This window comes from Podarcis liolepis, assembly GCF_965112155.1.
Source record: "Podarcis liolepis genome assembly, chromosome: 12".
Classification (NCBI taxonomy): domain Eukaryota; kingdom Metazoa; phylum Chordata; class Lepidosauria; order Squamata; family Lacertidae; genus Podarcis; species Podarcis liolepis.
In genome coordinates this window covers 31,793,944-31,811,640 of record NC_139563.1, presented here as the reverse complement: position 1 = coordinate 31,811,640, position 17,697 = coordinate 31,793,944, and the positions used below count along the sequence as shown (strand labels likewise).

The 17,697-nt window shown below is 41.5% G+C and overlaps 1 protein-coding gene across 6 annotated transcripts in view; it reads left to right on the top strand.

Annotated features, from left to right (window-relative positions):
• The window catches only part of ETV1 (ETS variant transcription factor 1), a 93,824-nt gene extending 76,787 nt beyond the window's left edge, over positions 1-17,037 (top strand). For all 6 annotated transcript variants that reach the window (XM_083468383.1, XM_083468382.1, XM_083468386.1 and 3 more), the window contains 5 exons: positions 3,750-3,818; positions 5,345-5,413; positions 9,562-9,731; positions 11,319-11,420; positions 13,704-17,037. In XM_083468383.1, coding sequence (XP_083324509.1) covers positions 3,750-3,818; positions 5,345-5,413; positions 9,562-9,731; positions 11,319-11,420; positions 13,704-13,925 — 632 coding nt within the window. In that variant the 3' untranslated portion in view covers positions 13,926-17,037. The remainder of the gene's footprint in view (positions 1-3,749; positions 3,819-5,344; positions 5,414-9,561; positions 9,732-11,318; positions 11,421-13,703) is intronic.
• The last annotated feature ends 660 nt before the right edge of the window (positions 17,038-17,697 follow it).

Sequence of the window (17,697 nt, the reverse complement as noted above, 5' to 3'; positions counted from 1 at the left end):
GCATATCTCTGAGAGAACTAGAGGTGATACTTAGCAAGTTCACCACACACTTCTGCTAATGTTCTGGTGGACTTACCAGTGTGATTTCTCTGCAAGCGTTGATGTGGGGCAAATGCAAAACATGAGGTTGCAATACAAGTAAGTCAGCCTAAACATTTACAGGAAGAATTTAGCCCAAGGCCCTCATTTTTGGTAGTAGCCTCCTGTCAATCATTACATCTGGTTCTGTCTTGAGTTTTGTGGCTGCTTTTTAGATAGGGATTCTGAATCACTGGAGGTCCCAAGCGATAGACACACTTCATCGTAAAAAAGAGTAATGAAAATTTGTGGAATGAGACTATGGGTAGATGAACTTCCATTGTAATAAGCACTTACTTAGTGAATTCGGTGTAAAATCTCATTTTCTTCTCCTTCCAAGTCCTTGATACTCATCCCTAGTCAGTGAACAGTGAAATTCAGGATTGCGTTTTGGAAAAGACTTGCACACAACACTGGACAAATTATGTTTGGTCCTGTTGCAGGTTTTATGTGAGTGCTTCTCCAATGGCTGATTGAAGAACAGAATGCAATGGTGTACTGAACAATATTTTAGCTTTCAAATAGTTAAGGTTCAAATGCTGGCTACATGGGAATAAGCCTTGTTGAACTCCACAGGACTTTATTCAGGTCCTGAGTACAATGCAGGTGTAGTCAGAGTTAAGTCTCATTTCCCGGGTTTACTGCTGGCCTATGAGTGCAGAGAATTGCAGTGTAAGAGAACAAAAGGTTTTCATGTATGTGTAGATACTTACATTGTAGCAAGAGTGTGAGATTTAACAGAGATAATACAGTTTTAATCAGTTCATTTAATATTTCAACTGAAGAGTTAAATTCCTTTTTTTAAAAAAACAACCAACAATGTAAGTTCAGTACACACATGGTACATCGTGTCCCCATTTGTATGTAATGTTAAAATGTTGCTTATTTTAAATCATGGTTTAATTTGAACAAGCCATTGCAAACTAGTCAGAAGCTCCCACTTCACTCCTCTGCTGCTCGTTTATGTGCCATACCAGGAGGAAAACAAACCAGAAGCTGGCTTAATGTTAAATCTGAACCAGCACTCGTGGTTTGTTTCTCTCCAAACAAACCGTGAGCAGAAGCCAATGTTTGTTCTTGGCTTACCATGTGTGGTTTCTTTAGAGGAAACAAACCACGAGTACTGGTCCCCATGTTATGCTAAGTCAATCTCTGACTTGCTTCCCTCTTGCCCCACCCGCATAATCAATCACAGGACACGACACACACATCCCATTTGAATGGCAACTTGGGGGGGGTGTCAAATATTTTATTAAGAGGGCTGAAGGGACCTCAGCCCCTAGGAGTTGGCTCCTATGGTCAGTACCCAACAAGGCTTGAGCCTCCAAGAGTTCAGGTTTTAGGATCTGCAAAGTAGGGTTAATGGTTGAAGAGGAACAGACGTGGTTTGAGTGGCCAGGTGGCAAATAATGTGCAGTGGTACCTTGGTTCTCAAACTTAATCCATCCCAGAAGTCCGTTCCAAAACCAAAGTGTTCCAAAACCAAGGCACACTTTCCCATAGAAAGTAATACAAAACGGATTAATCGGTTCCAGACTTTAAAAAACAACCCCTAAAACAGCAATTTAACATGAATTTTACTATCTAACGAGAGCATCGATCCATAAAATGAAAGCAATAATCAATGTACTGTACTGAAAAAGAAATTAGACAGTATTGTAGATGATAAAAATGTAAATTAATATTTTTTCTGATGGTAGTCATTGTTTGGATGGGGGGCTTTTATCCCTTTCCGCAGTCACACAATCAATCAATCAATCAATCAATCAGTAGCTGAACTGGGTTCCAAACAGTCACAAAAACAACTTAACCAAAAAATCTTCAAAAACAAAAACGCAAAATAAATAGCAAAAACAAAAGCGCCAAACTTAATCCATTCTGGAAGTCCATTTGACTTCCAAAATATTTGAAAACCAAGGCGAAGCCTCAGATTGGTGCAGGCGCCCCAGAAACAATAGCCAACAACTGCATCGGACGTTCGGCTTCCAAAAAACTTTCAAAAACCAGAACACTTACTTCCGGGTTTTCGGCGTTTGGGAACCAAGGTACCACTGTAGTCCAAGATAAGGAAAAAAGCCAGATTCAGCAGGTTGTAACAAGCAGGGACTGGGCTCCAAAAGTGAAGTTAGCAGGGTCCTCTCTAATAGTTGAGCTGCTCCTATTGCACAGCCCAGTACTGAAGCTAGTGCTTTATCTGGCCATCTGGACAGCCTCTGCAGAGAGCTGAAACAATACTGCAATAGCTGACAGGATCAGAACCTCAGCAAATATGGTAGTATTCTGGAGGTTCAGAGCTAAGTCTGCCAGACTGGGCTGTTGTGGTACAGGAAGCTAAGGTGCCAGACTCTTGTCTACTGGAATGCTGGGTTTCAGCAGTTGCATGGCACCTTAATGTGGATGAATTGATCTCTTGTTACAGGTGGAAGTTCTGTGGGTGAATGCCTTCCCCTTCTTCTGTTTAGCCAGCACATGGCAGAACAAGGCTATCACCTAGGTGGAGCTGCATTAGTAAATTGCAGCCTGGGTACGGCAACTGTATTGATTTTGGTAGAACCTACTCCCACTTAAGCCTGTTTTTAGAATCAAGTGCTATTGCTGATCACTTCCCTTTTGTATATGCTGAATCATTAGAATATCATATGTTTATATGTTCTAGTTATACAGGTTCAACTTGGTTAGCATGGAAAGTGACCATGTGTCACCTGTAGCCTTTTACACTAGGCATGTCAGAAGTTTTATTGAAACTTGACTCTGAGGCTGATTGTGACGATCAGTTTGCTAATGAATTTGAGCACTGTTCTTTGTGGAAATATCTAATCTTTCAAAACTCATCATTTTGCTGTACATTTCTGTTCCATCTAGCCACAGTCCTTCAAAAGCATGCTATGTCAGTTGTTCAATAAGGAGGATTCTGGACTTTATTTGGACTTTATTAGTTTTTCTTTTTCCCTTCTAATTGTAATGAGCTTCACCAAAAGCTCCAGTGACGATTTAAATACAGTGGTACCTCGGGTTAAGTACTTAATTCGTTCCGAAGGTCTGTTCTTAACCTGAAACTGTTCTTAAGCTGAAGCACCACTTTAGCTAATGTGGCCTCCCTCTGCTACTGTGCTGCCACCACACGATTTCTGTTCTCATCCTGAAGCAAAGTTCTTAACCCGAGGTACTATTACTGGGTTAGTGGAGTCTGTAACCTGAAGCATATGTAACCTGAGGTACCACTATACTTTGTTTAATGATCTATGTTGGGTATGATTTATATTAATCACATTATAGTTTTCCTTTCCTTTCCTTTATTTTGCCTTCCACATGCTATTCTAAACTCCTAAATGTTGACAGGTTGCCATTCCCTGTAGCTTCATGTGTGCTCTTTTTCTCTTTACAGCTTCCCTTATTTCTTGACTTGTGTCATTCCAAACAATATTCTAACTAACTTTTGTGATACCAAATTGTGGCGGTCCTCTTCACGCAAGCAGCATTCCACTAGTGGGAGCTTCATTCTTAGTGAAAATCCAATGGGGGCCTTGCATTTGCTCCAGATCTCTTACCACAACAGCTGTTATTATTATATATTGTTATTCTCAGTAACAATTAAGGTTATGCATTGCTGCTTACGGAATGTCACTCTCAGACTGTACATTGAAATCTCACCCATTGCCTTCTCTTTCCAGAAGTGCCTAGCTGCCATTCCATTTACATGAGGCAAGAAGGCTTCCTGGCTCACCAAAACAGAACAGAAGGTATGTAAGTGTGTGTTTGTGTAGTTCTGTTTTCTCCAGAAGCAAAATTAAGGTATCTACATAATAAAAAAGAGGAACATGATGCTGCCTTTGAAACCCTATTCTCATAAAGGTTATAAATAAGGCTGATTATAATCATGCATTTATTTATTTATTTATTCCTTTTGCAGAATAGGCACCTGAAAGCTCTAGGAGAAATTCTGGAGCTTGCATGTCTTTTCTAACATAGGAAAAATATGTTTAAATTTCAGCACACTTTCCTTTATCTTCAGCCATGTTGTGATTACCCAAAGGCACACATCTGAACTGGCAATTTAAGCCCATCCCTTAAGTTATAGCCTCGAGACAGCAAAAGACTAGTGCCGCTTTGAAGCTATAAACCCATCAGCAAGGGGTACTGATTTTTATTTTTATTTTGAAGTGAGAACACGTGAAGACTAGGCTTTCCTTGACCACTTCTCTCTGTGTGGAGAAGCACTGTACAGTGGTGCCCCACAAGACGAATGCCTCGCAAGACGAAAAACCCGCTAGACGAAAGGGTTTTCTGTTTTTCGATGTGCTTCACAAGATGAATTTCCCTATGGGCTTGCTTTGGAAGACGAAAACGTCTTGCAAGTCTTGCGATTTTTTTCACTCCCCCCCCCCCTTCTAAGCCGCTAATAACCTTTTGGCCGCTAAACCGCTAAGCCTTTAATAGCCGCTAAACCGCTAATAGCGCTAAGCCGCTAATAGGGTTGCTTCGCAAGACAAAAAAACCGCTAGACGAAGAGACTCGCGGAATGGATTATTTTCATCTTGCGAGGCACCACAGTACACTGTGTAGAGTACATGCAAATTCTCACCCATGGTGATTTCCTCAAGGATCAACCTTCTTGGCAAAGCAGACATGTGACCGTGGGTTTTCTGGTTTTCAAGACCATGAGCAGCTATACTGTGTCTCTCCTCCCACACACACTCTCTTGTATGCTTCTTCGTCTGTGCCTCTTCTGGTAACTTCTCATGGCAAAGTCATATGAGGTGGTGACAGTACCGGACAGAGTGATGGGGCCCTGCTGCTCTCCTGAACCTCCTGCAACTGTGATTTTGCTGCATACCAGGATGGGTCAGCGGGGTCTTGTGCTCCTGCCAGCACATTTGCATAGCTGCCACCTTGCCTCTGCTACTGTTCCTCCTGGTATGCAACAGCAACACAACTAGAGAGTGGTGTGGCGAGCAGCTACGCTTGTGGGCGATTGCTTGGAAAATTCAGTTGATGCATGAAGCTTCCCATTTCTGCCTTTTTGACTGGGGAAAACCACCGCTTTAAGAATATGCAGCCGTGGGGATTCTCTAATGGCATTTTGTGCAGGACTTTCCATTACTAATGCATTCTCTTGTTTGGGACAACAACAAAAAAGACTAACACAACATACGCATGCACCTTTACTGCTTAGTTTTAATGGGGATGCCTGCTTTAAATTGGTAACCCTTCCCCCCCCCCTATTCTGCTTGGTAAATACGTTTCTCTTTCTCCTAAAAAATTCCAGGTTGTATGTATGAAAAGGGGCCGAGACAGTTTTACGATGACACCTGTGTTGTTCCAGAGAAATTTGACGGTATGTTAGATGCCTGTGTGTTTGTGTTTCTTCGCGCGGAGAGCTGGAACCGTAAACGAGTCGTTTCTTTTTCCTTGATAGATAGTAAAAATGAAATGAAATGAAAGGTTAGCAGCATTCTGACTCCAGGCCATTTAATAGACCATTTGTCGCATGTCCAACCAAAGACTGACCTTTCCCTCCAGAAACCAAAGACTGCTTTTCAATAAGATGTCATTCTATTTTTGCTAGCAAGAGATTCTGTACGCAGAGACAAGATAAAGCACTGTCGTTCTGGCTGTTCTGAGAAGTAATAGGAGGATTTCCATTGCACTGATGATCACATACAGCTTGTTATTAGAGATTTATTGAAAGCTGATCCTTTAATTAACGAAGCAGAACAGAAAGCAGCTACTCTGGATTTACTGATGACTAATGCAAACTCTTGTCTTTTTTTATCCATGAAGAGATGAATTATGGAACACAAGTGCCACCGAGCTATTCAGGGGTTTCTGTGTGTTTAAAGAGAAAGCTGTGCTTTGTTGAACGTTGCATTAGTTTGCTTAATGAAGCTGATGCCTAAAGAGCAGAATGTATAATATCCGTTTATTTTTCTGAAAACGTTCTTGGGGATGGCTAACTAGTATCAAATGGCTTATGAAACAAAACATAGCCTCCTCATTATTAGCTATAAATCCAGCATGTATTCTGTGGGGAGAAGCGCTAATGAGGTTAATGTTGCTTTTGTAGCCAAAGGAATTTGGACCGGTGTTCCTTCTCACAGTAATTGTGCCTCTCTCCAGCTTTTGGGGGAGTTTGGTTTGCAAAACAAACAGCTAATTGATTTAGTTGCAGGTATGGTGTCATCTCCATACTGGTACAGAGCTAAAAATAATATAGGCAGTGTTAGTTATTGCTGCCAAGCAATAGTGAAGACAGGCATAAAATGAAAACGGGGCTTGCAGCTGGAAAGACGTGTGTGGATGCCATTTCGGAACTGAGCTCAGCTGTCAGGCTCGCTCCCACCTGCCAGTCTACTGCTACCATCTTCAGCTGAGGACAGTGAAAAAAGCACTCTGCAGCCAGGTTCCTGAGATGCAAAAAGGTCATTCCACTCCCTCCGTCTCCTCCCTCTCTCCTTCCCTCCTACCCTTCCTTCCTTTCCTTTGCGCAGGGGTCGCCTTTCACCCTTCCACCCGTTCTGCTCGGGAGTGAATTTTCACCAAGCTCTGAAGGAAAGGGAGGAAGTGATGCAACATTCCCTCATCCTAGCCACCCAGCTGCAGGGTGCTCAGTTAATTTTCCCCCTACTAGAACAGGTGGAAGAGGTGGTTAGCAGGAGGAGGCAAGACCAATGGCTGAATTCATGTGTTATTTATTTCACTGGTATGCACCACCTGTCTTTCACATATGAGCCTGGGCTTATGGTATTTGTTTTTTTGTTTTTTAAATTTATATACTGCCCTTCACCTGAAGATCACAGGGTGGTTTGCAGTACGAAAATACAAAATGAAAACGCAAGGGTGTCTTCTTTTTCTGCTATTATAATTATTGTTTTTATAATTATAATTATTAAGAGCTTGACATAAGCTCTTCTGTGTCAGGAGGGCAAACTGTGCCTTTCTCTGTGGGCTGGAGATTATTCCACATCTTCATGGTGCCCAGAGTTGGAAAATTTACTTATTTTATTTTCATACAGTTTTGTTACCTATTAGTGGCAGGATTTGAATGCCCAGAGTTCAACATGTACCACCCTTTTTTTGATACTGAACTGCTATATCTAAAAGACCGTATTCCCTCATAAGAACCTGCTCGGGTTTTTTCCCCTTGAATGCTCACAGTTCAAACAAGAAAATATAGAATATCTCTATATCTCTATATCTATCTATCTATCCATCTATCTAAATTTATTATTGCTCTGTCTTTTCCTTGACAACAGCTCAAAGTGGCTTGCAAATGAAATAAGAACAGCTAAAAACATAGGGTGGGGGGAACAGGGACCTGTTAGCATTTGTCTTTGATTTACTAATGTTAATGAATAGATTTTACTCACATCTTGGAGGGGTTCCGACATGAAATGTTAGTTGGGATGGGGCATGCCTGCTTCTGAATCATATTCTGGATTCTCTTCACCCAGTGGAGGTGGCACTTCTCTGCACAATTTAAAAATTAGTTTTCCTATCCATTTTAGAACTGATTTTGCTAACATAAGGCTGACACATCTATACGCAGATGACTTTTCTGAAAGTCAGCCTGGTACTCTGGGAATTCAACATATGCTAACTATGGTGTTTTTTTTAGCAGCTCATATTGCCTGGTTTTTGTTTTTTTTTTCCTGGAGTGCCAGACCCTGGAGTCCTAGTTTTTTGTTTTCTTTTGGCTTCTACAGCAAATTTTCCATTTAACAATGAGGACATGTCTGGCTCTTGCATATATGGTTAAATATCACCAGATAATCAAGTAAGGGTAGGGAACTGGATTCAACTAGCAGTCTGGGTCCTTCTTTCCTCTCCCTGCACCGTAAACTGAGGGAAAAGTTTGACAGTTGCGCTGGGCTGCCCATCAGCCAATCACAATAGTCTTCGGTGACCCATTTTTGCATAGTGCCGTTCACAGGTTCATGAGCCACAGATATGCTGATTGGTGCCTGCAAGCCCCCTTTTGGCCCAAACACATATTTACCTGCCCCATAAAGGTGGAAGGCAGGTGGACATGGCTTGGTCAAAACAGCAACAGAGGCCTATCTGGGCTGCAAGCTGTTTTAAAATAATGCAAGTTCGCAAGACAGAAGAATTAATTTAGCTTTCAGAAATATTCATTCACTCCACCTGTATTCTGCATGTGCAGGAGCTATATATCTGTGTCCCTCTCAAAATATATCACAACACTTTGTGGAATGCGTAGATGTAAAGACATCAGTCATAAAGTATAGTTTACCATCAACCCTTTGTGCTACCCAAAGGGTGGGTCAAAGAACAGCAGACAGTAGCAAAGGATTGGCTTAATAACATTTGGAACATTGAATTCTACTCCTCTATTTAAGAATCAGGCTTTCAGTCATTTTTAATCTGTTTATAGGTTCCTCAGATGTAAACAGCAGTAAGGATCTAATTGAAAGAAGGGCACTTAAATAGCAATATTTCTATTTGGTTCAAAAACGATAGGGGTGCTAGCATGTTTGTAAGCGTATTGTTGTGAATAGCCTTCTTTTGCCTATACTGGATTACTGTAAAGTTGTTATGTACCATAGCACAGGGCTTCAGGATGCTTTTTATATAGATTCTGTACTTTGCATCAAAGTGGGAAATAATGCATTTTCGCTCAAAGATCAGGCATTGCAGTCATCATTAGTGGGGGGGGGGATTGTAATCTTACTTCTGAGCTTTTCAGCTGACAATTCTGTGAGCTTCTCAGTGAGATTATATTAAAAACTGTCTTCTGTTGAGCATTTGAGTTTTGTTGGCTTTTTTCCCCGCTGGGGACAACTTATGATAAATTTTCAGATTGCTCTTGTTTTGCCTTTGCAATTGATATAGTGTTTTTCAGAAGAATTGCTAATGCACAGCTAAACCATGCTAAATATGAACCCATTTTGCATGCAAGTCCAATATGCCAAAGAGGAACTTGTCTATCCGCAGGATTTGCATACCCATACCCATACGTACATAAAGCTCACGCTGTTTAAGTCCTAGTCAAATACTCTGTCAAATTTTTCTTAGAAGAATTTGCATGCTAAAGGCACTTCAGTCATAGGGTTTTGCAGATATATAAATCATACATTGCATTTCCAAATGAGGGATTGTGCAAAGTACTGTATACAAATGGAGTCCCTCAAATACTCAAGTTGTTATAAAAGCGGGTCATGGTCTTTCAAAGCTAAGTCTTGTGTGATGTTTGCAAGTTGGTTTTGCATGGATCGGGAATGGGACAAACAAGTGAGACAGCAATTAATTTTGCCGCATTTGGAAGACTCGTATTTGGCTAAGTTGATGGTGATTTATTAATTGCTTTGTGTACCCTGTACCCATATCTTGTGTGCTGGACCAGTGCCAGAAGGATACTCAGTACTGTAGGCTAGAGGAACATGGATTCCTTTCCTGCAGGTGTTGGCTTGTGTTGATACTTGATGTGACAAACTGAGTCTCATTAAGCTGTTTCGTTTTGTGTAGGTGATATCAAGCAGGAGCCAGGAATGTACCGCGAGGGGCCCACATACCAGCGACGGGGCTCCCTTCAGCTGTGGCAGTTTTTGGTCGCCCTCCTTGATGATCCATCGAACTCACACTTCATTGCTTGGACTGGCCGAGGGATGGAATTCAAGCTGATCGAACCGGAAGAGGTGAGCAGCGTCTCTCTTGGAATGTGTGTGAAGGTTATGGCTGAAGAGCATTGATGCCTTGTTCTGTCGAAGTATACTTTTTCTTCCATAATGGTTTCTGCAAAATGGAAGCTAGTACGTTTATGCCGCAGTGGACTTCGAAGATAGGTTTCCATGCGACACTCAAACACTGGAAAGGAGAGCTGGAAAAAGGGCAGCCAAAATGATGAAGGGGCTGGAGCAATTCCCCTATGAAGAAAGGTTACAGCACCTCTTTACCTGGGCCCTTGACACCTGAGATACGTGTTTTCAGGACCCAACCTGTTCTTTTGAATGTAACATTTTAACTGTTTTAATTCTGAATTTTACATTGTTGTACCGCATTGTTGTACCTGCGGTAATAAATTGGGGCAGGTAATAAATTGATGGTGATGGGGCTTTTTAGTTTAGAAAAAAGGTGACAGGCATAATTAATTATGCACAGTGGGGAGAAAATTTGTCTCCGTGAGATTCAAGGCCAACTCTGGAACTCACTGCCATAAGACATCACAATGGCCACCAACTTGGATAACTTTAAATTTATTCTGGTTTCAAAAGCAGCATGCCCCTGATGACCATTTTCTGAGGGTCATGAGTGGGAGATGGCTTTAGTCCTCCTGCTTTCTTGCAAGCTCCCCATAAGCCTTATCTGGTTGGCCACTGGAAACAGGACACTGAACTAGATGGGCCTTTGCTTTGATTCAACAGGGCTCTTCATATATTCCTACATTCTTACAATCTGATTTGTTGACAAATGCTTCCCTGCCATTAGAGCAGAGCCTCACATTCTGGTGGGGCCTTGTCCCTGGGAGCATGCATGCCTGGCCCCACCCAGATTAGTGAATTGGAATATGCCATCTATCTTGAGATGCATTTTCCTTCCCCCTCAAAGGCGTACCAGACCGATCATGTGAAGATCAAATATGTCATTGTGCGTATTTGTAGGCTCAGCTACATTGCTGGATCTGGCCAAAGACCCACCTAGTCCAGAGTTAAATAATCAAATTTATTATTTGTACCCCACCCATCTGGCTCCCCATTTGTGAATCTCAGCAGCTGGTATACAGAAGTACACTGCCTCCAACACTGGATAAAGATTTCGAAAATCTAAACTAAAGTTAGAGAGATTCATATTATATATAGAAAGAGCAAGCTGGTCTTTATGGAATGAAAATGTCCCCATTCACACAGAAGAGGCAAAGTATCAAGGTTTGCCAAAACTGTGTGTGTGTGTGTGTAGTAGTAGTAGTAGTAGTAGTAGTAGTAGTAGTAGTATGTAACTAGAGGGGGGAAAGGCCTCTGTGAGGTATGGCATCTGGACTGACTACTGGAAGGCAGGGAAATGGAATGGAGTATCCTGGAATAAGGCAGAGCTGGAACCTTGTTGCCAGTTCCACTTGTGTTCTGGAATAAATTGCATACTTGAACCCTGAGACTTCTGTATTACAAAACCTTTGGTTTGTATTTTTGACCTCTAGGTTGCCTTTTCTTTTGTAGAATGCAGCTGCAGGTAAGGCCTGCTTGTTAAATACATTTTAACAAATCGGTGCTAATCTCTTTCTGTGACAGGTGGCACGTCGCTGGGGGATTCAGAAAAACAGGCCAGCCATGAACTACGATAAACTTAGCCGTTCTCTTCGTTATTATTATGAGAAGGGAATCATGCAAAAGGTGAGCGGTTAATGTGGTGTTAAATATTTCATTGGAATGTTGCATCTATAAACTGGGTTTATAAGGGCAAAGCTGTTGTAAATTGCCTTGTTCTGAAATGGTTTGTTACCAATATTAGGGGAGTGCTGCAAACCTTTTAAGATTTTTATCTGCTTATGAAATGGAGGTTTTTCTTTCTCTTAATGCAGAATCCATGGGCCCACATTTAGAATTTCACCACCACACTGGTGAAAATCCAAAAATTGCATATTCTGTATTGGATTTCAAATCTACCCGTTTGTAAATTCTTAAACACCCTGACAGATTACCCACATTATTTATTTATAGTATTCCTTTATTATTAATATTTTCACCCTATCCTTCCTTCAAGGAGCTCAGGGTTACATGTTGCCCCTTACCCAACAAAGATCCTGTTCTATCCTCATAACAACCTTGTGTGGTAGGCTAGGCATAGGGAAACAAGAAGCAGGATAAGAAAAAGCTACCTTTGTTCAACACATTTATTTGCATTTCTTAATTTAAAAACATTTGAACTCCTTTTCTTAAAACCAGTCCCAGCTCAAAACCCGTTTAACAATAATCAGTATAGAGAACAAGACTTTGCCTACATGTTAACATCATCATCATCATTATTATTATTATTATTATTATTATTATTATTTATTTCCATTCCTATGATGCTTTATATTTTAAAGGGAAAAAATCTCAAAGCAGTTTACAATAAAACATTCCAAAATAAAACACTACAGAAAGAAAATCAAATATAAAATTTACATTCGAAGCAACATAATTAACAGGAAACTAAAATATCTTAAAGATTTCAAAACAAGCCATTACAAAGGAGGGTCAAGTACATAATACACATGTAACGCAGGAAAGTGAACAACAAAAAATACCTTAAGCTTGTCAAAATAAAACATTACTAAAGGAGGTCAGTTATAGAATGCACCTTTAAAACAGCATAATTAGCAGGAGAAAACATTGTATTTCTGCAGCTGTTGCTGACAGTGGAGGTTTGTGGCGGGTGGTGGCTATGAAAGCTCAGGCTCAATTATCTGGGCCTTCACTAAGAGACCTGCAGGTGGGAGTGTGGGGGGTGCGGGACACCCTGGGTGTCACCACTGAGGGGGGTGACAAAATGCTGGGCGGCACTCACCACGGGGCCTGCAGCGCGCCCAAGCCACGTGTCTCTGCTGCCCAAATGGTCCGCCCGCTGCCTCCCCCCTCCCTAGCTGTAGGACAGCTGAGTGGGAGGAGGCAGGCAAACTCCAGAGGCCCCACGGTTTACCCTGCCCCTGTGGGGCCCAGGCACCCAAGCAGCTTCCTCTGCCCCTGGAGACCTGGTGCTTGGCAGAGAAGCAGGGGACTCTGTGACTCTGAGGTGCTGCCCCTGGCAACTCTTCATTTCTGTATACCTGATGGAAAAGCAGAGTGAGGCCAGTTCACCTGGAGCAGTGTCCACGCCTCCCTTCCAATCGATCCACACGCCTTCATGAACGGTACTTGTATGCAAGACAGAAAGTTAGCTGCTGCACAAGCCCTTGGGCAGAGGACACCTTCCCCTCCCACAAGGCTATGGTTTGGATTGTTCAAGCGGCATTGCGTATAAAATATCCCAGGCATCTCCAGAAAGATTCCTGGCTGTGTTTCACCCCTGAATTTGGTCTCCACTGTCCTTATACCAGATCAGCACGTTTCGGTCTACGGACAACAGCTCTTCAGGGTTTCAACCAGGAATCTTTCTGGAGATGCAAGAGTACACAAGGAAGGGATCAGGGCTGTTGAATGGTGTGGTCTGGGAAGGAGTGAGGTCTGGGAAGAGTCCCAAGAGAGGCCTAGACCTGTGGTTACTTATTCCAGTTTGATCATGCCATTGCTGCCCGAATAAGGACTGGAATGTGTCCTTCAACTCCAGTAATGTTTCTTGCTTGCCTGGATGGATGATAGAGAGAGGTGCATGAGTGTAAACAGAGGCCTGTGGCTTTTCTATACAAAAGTAAGAACCACACCTGCTGCCTCGTTCACTCTTGCCTCTGGCCTTGACCACCAGAAGGCTGCCCATGAGGGAATGTGGTCCTTGGATTGAGAAAGGTGATAAAGTGATCATTGCAAAGCGTTGCATTTCAACAGTGAGATCGGTCGATCTCTCATTCCTCTTAACTGGGGTCTTCTGCTTCTCTTGTACATGAGGATGAAACAGTGCATGATCTTTCTGCTGGAAGGAGATTCCACGTCTTCCTCTCACAACCTTTTCCCACCCCCTTCTCTGACCTTGCCCCTAAGGTTGCTGGAGAAAGATACGTCTACAAATTTGTGTGCGACCCCGAAGCCCTCTTCTCTATGGCCTTCCCGGACAACCAGCGCCCGCTGCTGAAGACCGACATGGAGCGCCATATTAACGAAGAGGACACCGTGCCGCTGTCCCACTTTGACGAGAGCATGGTCTACATGCAGGAAGGAGGCTGCTGCAACACCCACCCTTACAACGAAGGCTATGTATATTAACTGCAGTGACACTGAAGAATCCCACCCCACCCCAAGCTTCTCCTCTTTCATGAGACCAGGAGGAAACCCGAATCCCCTTAAGTTGGTTTTGTAAAAAAAATAAAACACAAACAAACACAAAAAAAGAATTAAAAAGAATAAAATAGTACTATAAAGGGGCTTTTCCTGTTGCATCACTCGTATGGTCTCCCATGGACAGTGCACTTTATTTGAAAGGGGGAGATTGGGATCTATTGATTTTATTCTGTGGAACAAGAAGAAAAGGGTGGGTTTGTGTCCCCCCCCCCACCTTAAGGTTGGGAATAGAACATACAGGTTTTAAGTACAACGAAGCTGTATCATGTCTGTTTTCTGTTTCATATTGGCTTCAAGATATTGTACAAGTTCTCTGGGTATCCATAGTACAGTTAATTCTAGATGTGATCAATAACCGTTTTTGTACACGACTTGGGAAATTCTATTAGCCACAGACATGGCCCTGACCAGTCACACCCTTTTTGCCACACCCTAGTCTATTTTCTACACCTGAATTTAAAAAAAAAAAACCCCAAACCAGACCATTTGCTCCAGCTTAGTTCACTACTGCATGCGCACTGACTTGAGCAGATCTCCAAGGTTTCAGACCGGAGTCCTTCCCAGTCCTACAAGAAAGTGCTTAGGGATAGGACCTGGAACATAGTGCATGCAAAGTGTGGGCTCTGCTGCTGAGCTGCGGACCAGTTTTGGAAGCTGCAGAATTAGATAGGAGCTAGGAGTGCTAGTGCACCTTTCTGGTTTTGTTTTTCAAAAGGCATGTTTTGTTTTGTTTTTTTGTCCCCCCCCCCTGTTTTTTTTAAAAATGTTTCTACACATCGTTTCTGTTGCCTTGTGCTCGTTAATGGCTCATGAAGGAAGGCATTCAGGGTGGAATGGAGAGCACTATTCCCGGCTTGAAGCGGATTGTGGTTTCACTCCTTGTATCTGGTGCCATCTTGCTATGCAAGTACAGCGAATGTAAAGCCTTTTAGCCTTTTCCAGAGCCACCTGAGTACAGTAATGCCATGTGCTGAACCATTCTGGATATTATTTCAAGACTGAAAACAGAATTGTGATCACAGAGGAAGAAGTCGCATTGTGTCCTTCCATTTACTTTTATTCATAAATAAGTTATTTAATCGATAGGAATTAACTGTACTAGGTCACATATCTCATGCTGTTTAGACCACAGCAAGCACTCCTTGAGCAAAATATCCAATACACGAAAATAGGTACTCTAGTAATGGTTGTTTTTTTTAGACATGGTACCCATTAATATGCATTTAAACCTTTTACTGCTGTGTTACGTTGATAACCTATATACATACTAGATAATGCTAATGCTTCTGCTGCTGTCTTTTTTTCTGTAATATTCTCTTTGCTGAATTTACTATGCCCATTTATAAGCAATGCTGTAACTACAGGTAGCATTTCAGGACAAAATAGATGACTTGAACCATTTATTGCTTAGGAAAAAAAATAGCTTATGCCACAGCTGTTCTATAAGCAGCTTTTACGCGTGTTGAGAAATGAATAGTAAGCTTCAGCTTGCTAAGAAGAGCTCTGCAGAACATTTTATACCTTTCAGTGGAGCCGAGACTTATACAAAGCGTCAAAGAATACAATGACTTTGCTGTATGATGTTGTAGTGCTGGCACTGATGCTATCAATCAAACTTTTGTTTTTTGGACACTAAATGTAAATGTGATCAGATACGTTTGGGAGACGATTTAAAGGTTTTTCTGATTATTATTTTTTACAATGTTTTTAATTTTTTAATTTTGAGAAGGGTAATAGTGAAAGCAAGAAACACCTTATTCTACATATAAAAAAAAAGAGAGAGAAAGTTTTAAATATTTATGAACACCTTTTCTGAAACGTTGAGTTTCCTAGTTTGAAAAGGATAGAAATGAGATTTGAGCTGTCCAGTGAGTATTTTAGGCAGTGACTCTTCCAAGTATCTCCCCCCCCCAACATGCCCATCTTTCCCAGATGCTAACAACTTTGGAGCAAAAGGAAATTGGGAATAGGACTCCATAATCGTTAGCCTCAGAAATAATGTTTCATTGTAAATGACATGATATCAAAGATGCCTTGAGGTAGAGATTTACTTTGCACTGTGTGTCGGTCAGGAAACCAGTGCAGTTATACATGATTTATTATGCAATTCATTTCAAAGTAACAAGTGTTAGCCACTATAAACCACAGTTACGGAAAAGCACACTGGATATGCGTCTTAATACACCTAGAAGCATAAGATATCTTAATAGGTGCATGTGTACAAATCCAGGGCATGCAACCCCCTAGAGAAACCTCAATAGGAAGCCTTTTACCTTATTCCCACTAATAATCAATAGCCGTAATGCTCCAATTGACAAATAAGAGAACAGACAAAAAGCACCCATTGGTGCAGACTAGAACCTTTAAACCAGGGGTATGGAGCCCTGTAGCTCTTCAGATGATGTTGGAGTCCAGCTCCCATCAGCTCCAGCCACTTTGGCCAAGAGTCAACTTGTCTATAGGCCAAACCTAGCTATAATACAGGAGGGGCCCATTTTTAAGGTGGGGAACCTTTATACATACATAGGTTGGATTACAACTCCTAGCACCCCTGATATTTGGGCATACTGGCTGGGGCTCACGGAGACTGAAGAAGTATAGTGTGGGATAAGGAACTCCTAAGGTAGACATTATTTTCAATGAAATAGAACCCCTTTGAATGAAAAGTTATTTGAATGCTTTCGACTCCATCAATATTGGCATGCAGCATTTATTGTCAGGAAGAGATGTATATTTGGTGAATGGGGCGGGTGGTTTAAAAGAAAAAGAAGCCTAACATTAATTCAAATGTCTAATACTATTTTTTACAAAATTATATATACTGTATAAGGTAGTGATTCACTGAAGAAAATAGGCACTTCACCCACCATTGAATGAATTTGCGGGGTGGATGGGTGGGGGAAATGGTACAAAAAGATGTTATATGGAATTGATTAACCCTTTTGAAACTGTACCTTTGAAAAGAGTTTATTTTAAGTTCTGTTTTTATTCCACATTTTCCAGGTAGATTAATAAATCTGGCAGCTGATTTCTGAAAGGTGGTGGTTTGGATTTCTCGTGGTGTTTATGTAGGTTCATTCACTCTTTCATCGATTCAAGACAACTAAACCATTTTCTGGAGCAGCAGCAGAAGAAAAATATTCCATTGTTGCATCTGAAACAGCAACACCACTTACTGTCTCAGGAACAATGGGAGCCAATCGATCATGTGCATTTGAATGTCAAAAATGCACCCCCATAGCACACCCTGGCACAACTAGCCATGCATAAATACCATTTCAAGCACAACTAGGGTTGGACCAGGGCAGGAAAATAAGAAAGAGTGAATTCGATGACCATCAGAAATGGTCTAATCATGGTGCTTAAATGATCTGAACATTGCCTTTCCTTTAGATGGGTGAAATAGTGTTAAATGGGTGAAATAGTGTAGGGTTGCCATATTTCAAAAAGTGAAAATCCAGAGACAAAAAACAACCCTAAAATAGAGTTCTCCAGTAAGACCTTTAGACCTGGAAGAAAAGCATTTTACAGAGGTACAGCTTGTCTTAAAAAGAAAGCAGGTTAAATATTTAAAAACTTATTATGTAAAATGTATAATATCAGATTGCATAAAACATGTTCAAAGGAGGCAATTTAAGAGTAGTATACTCTGAAGTCAATAGGACAAAGTAATTGCACTCTTATCTGGAGTACAACT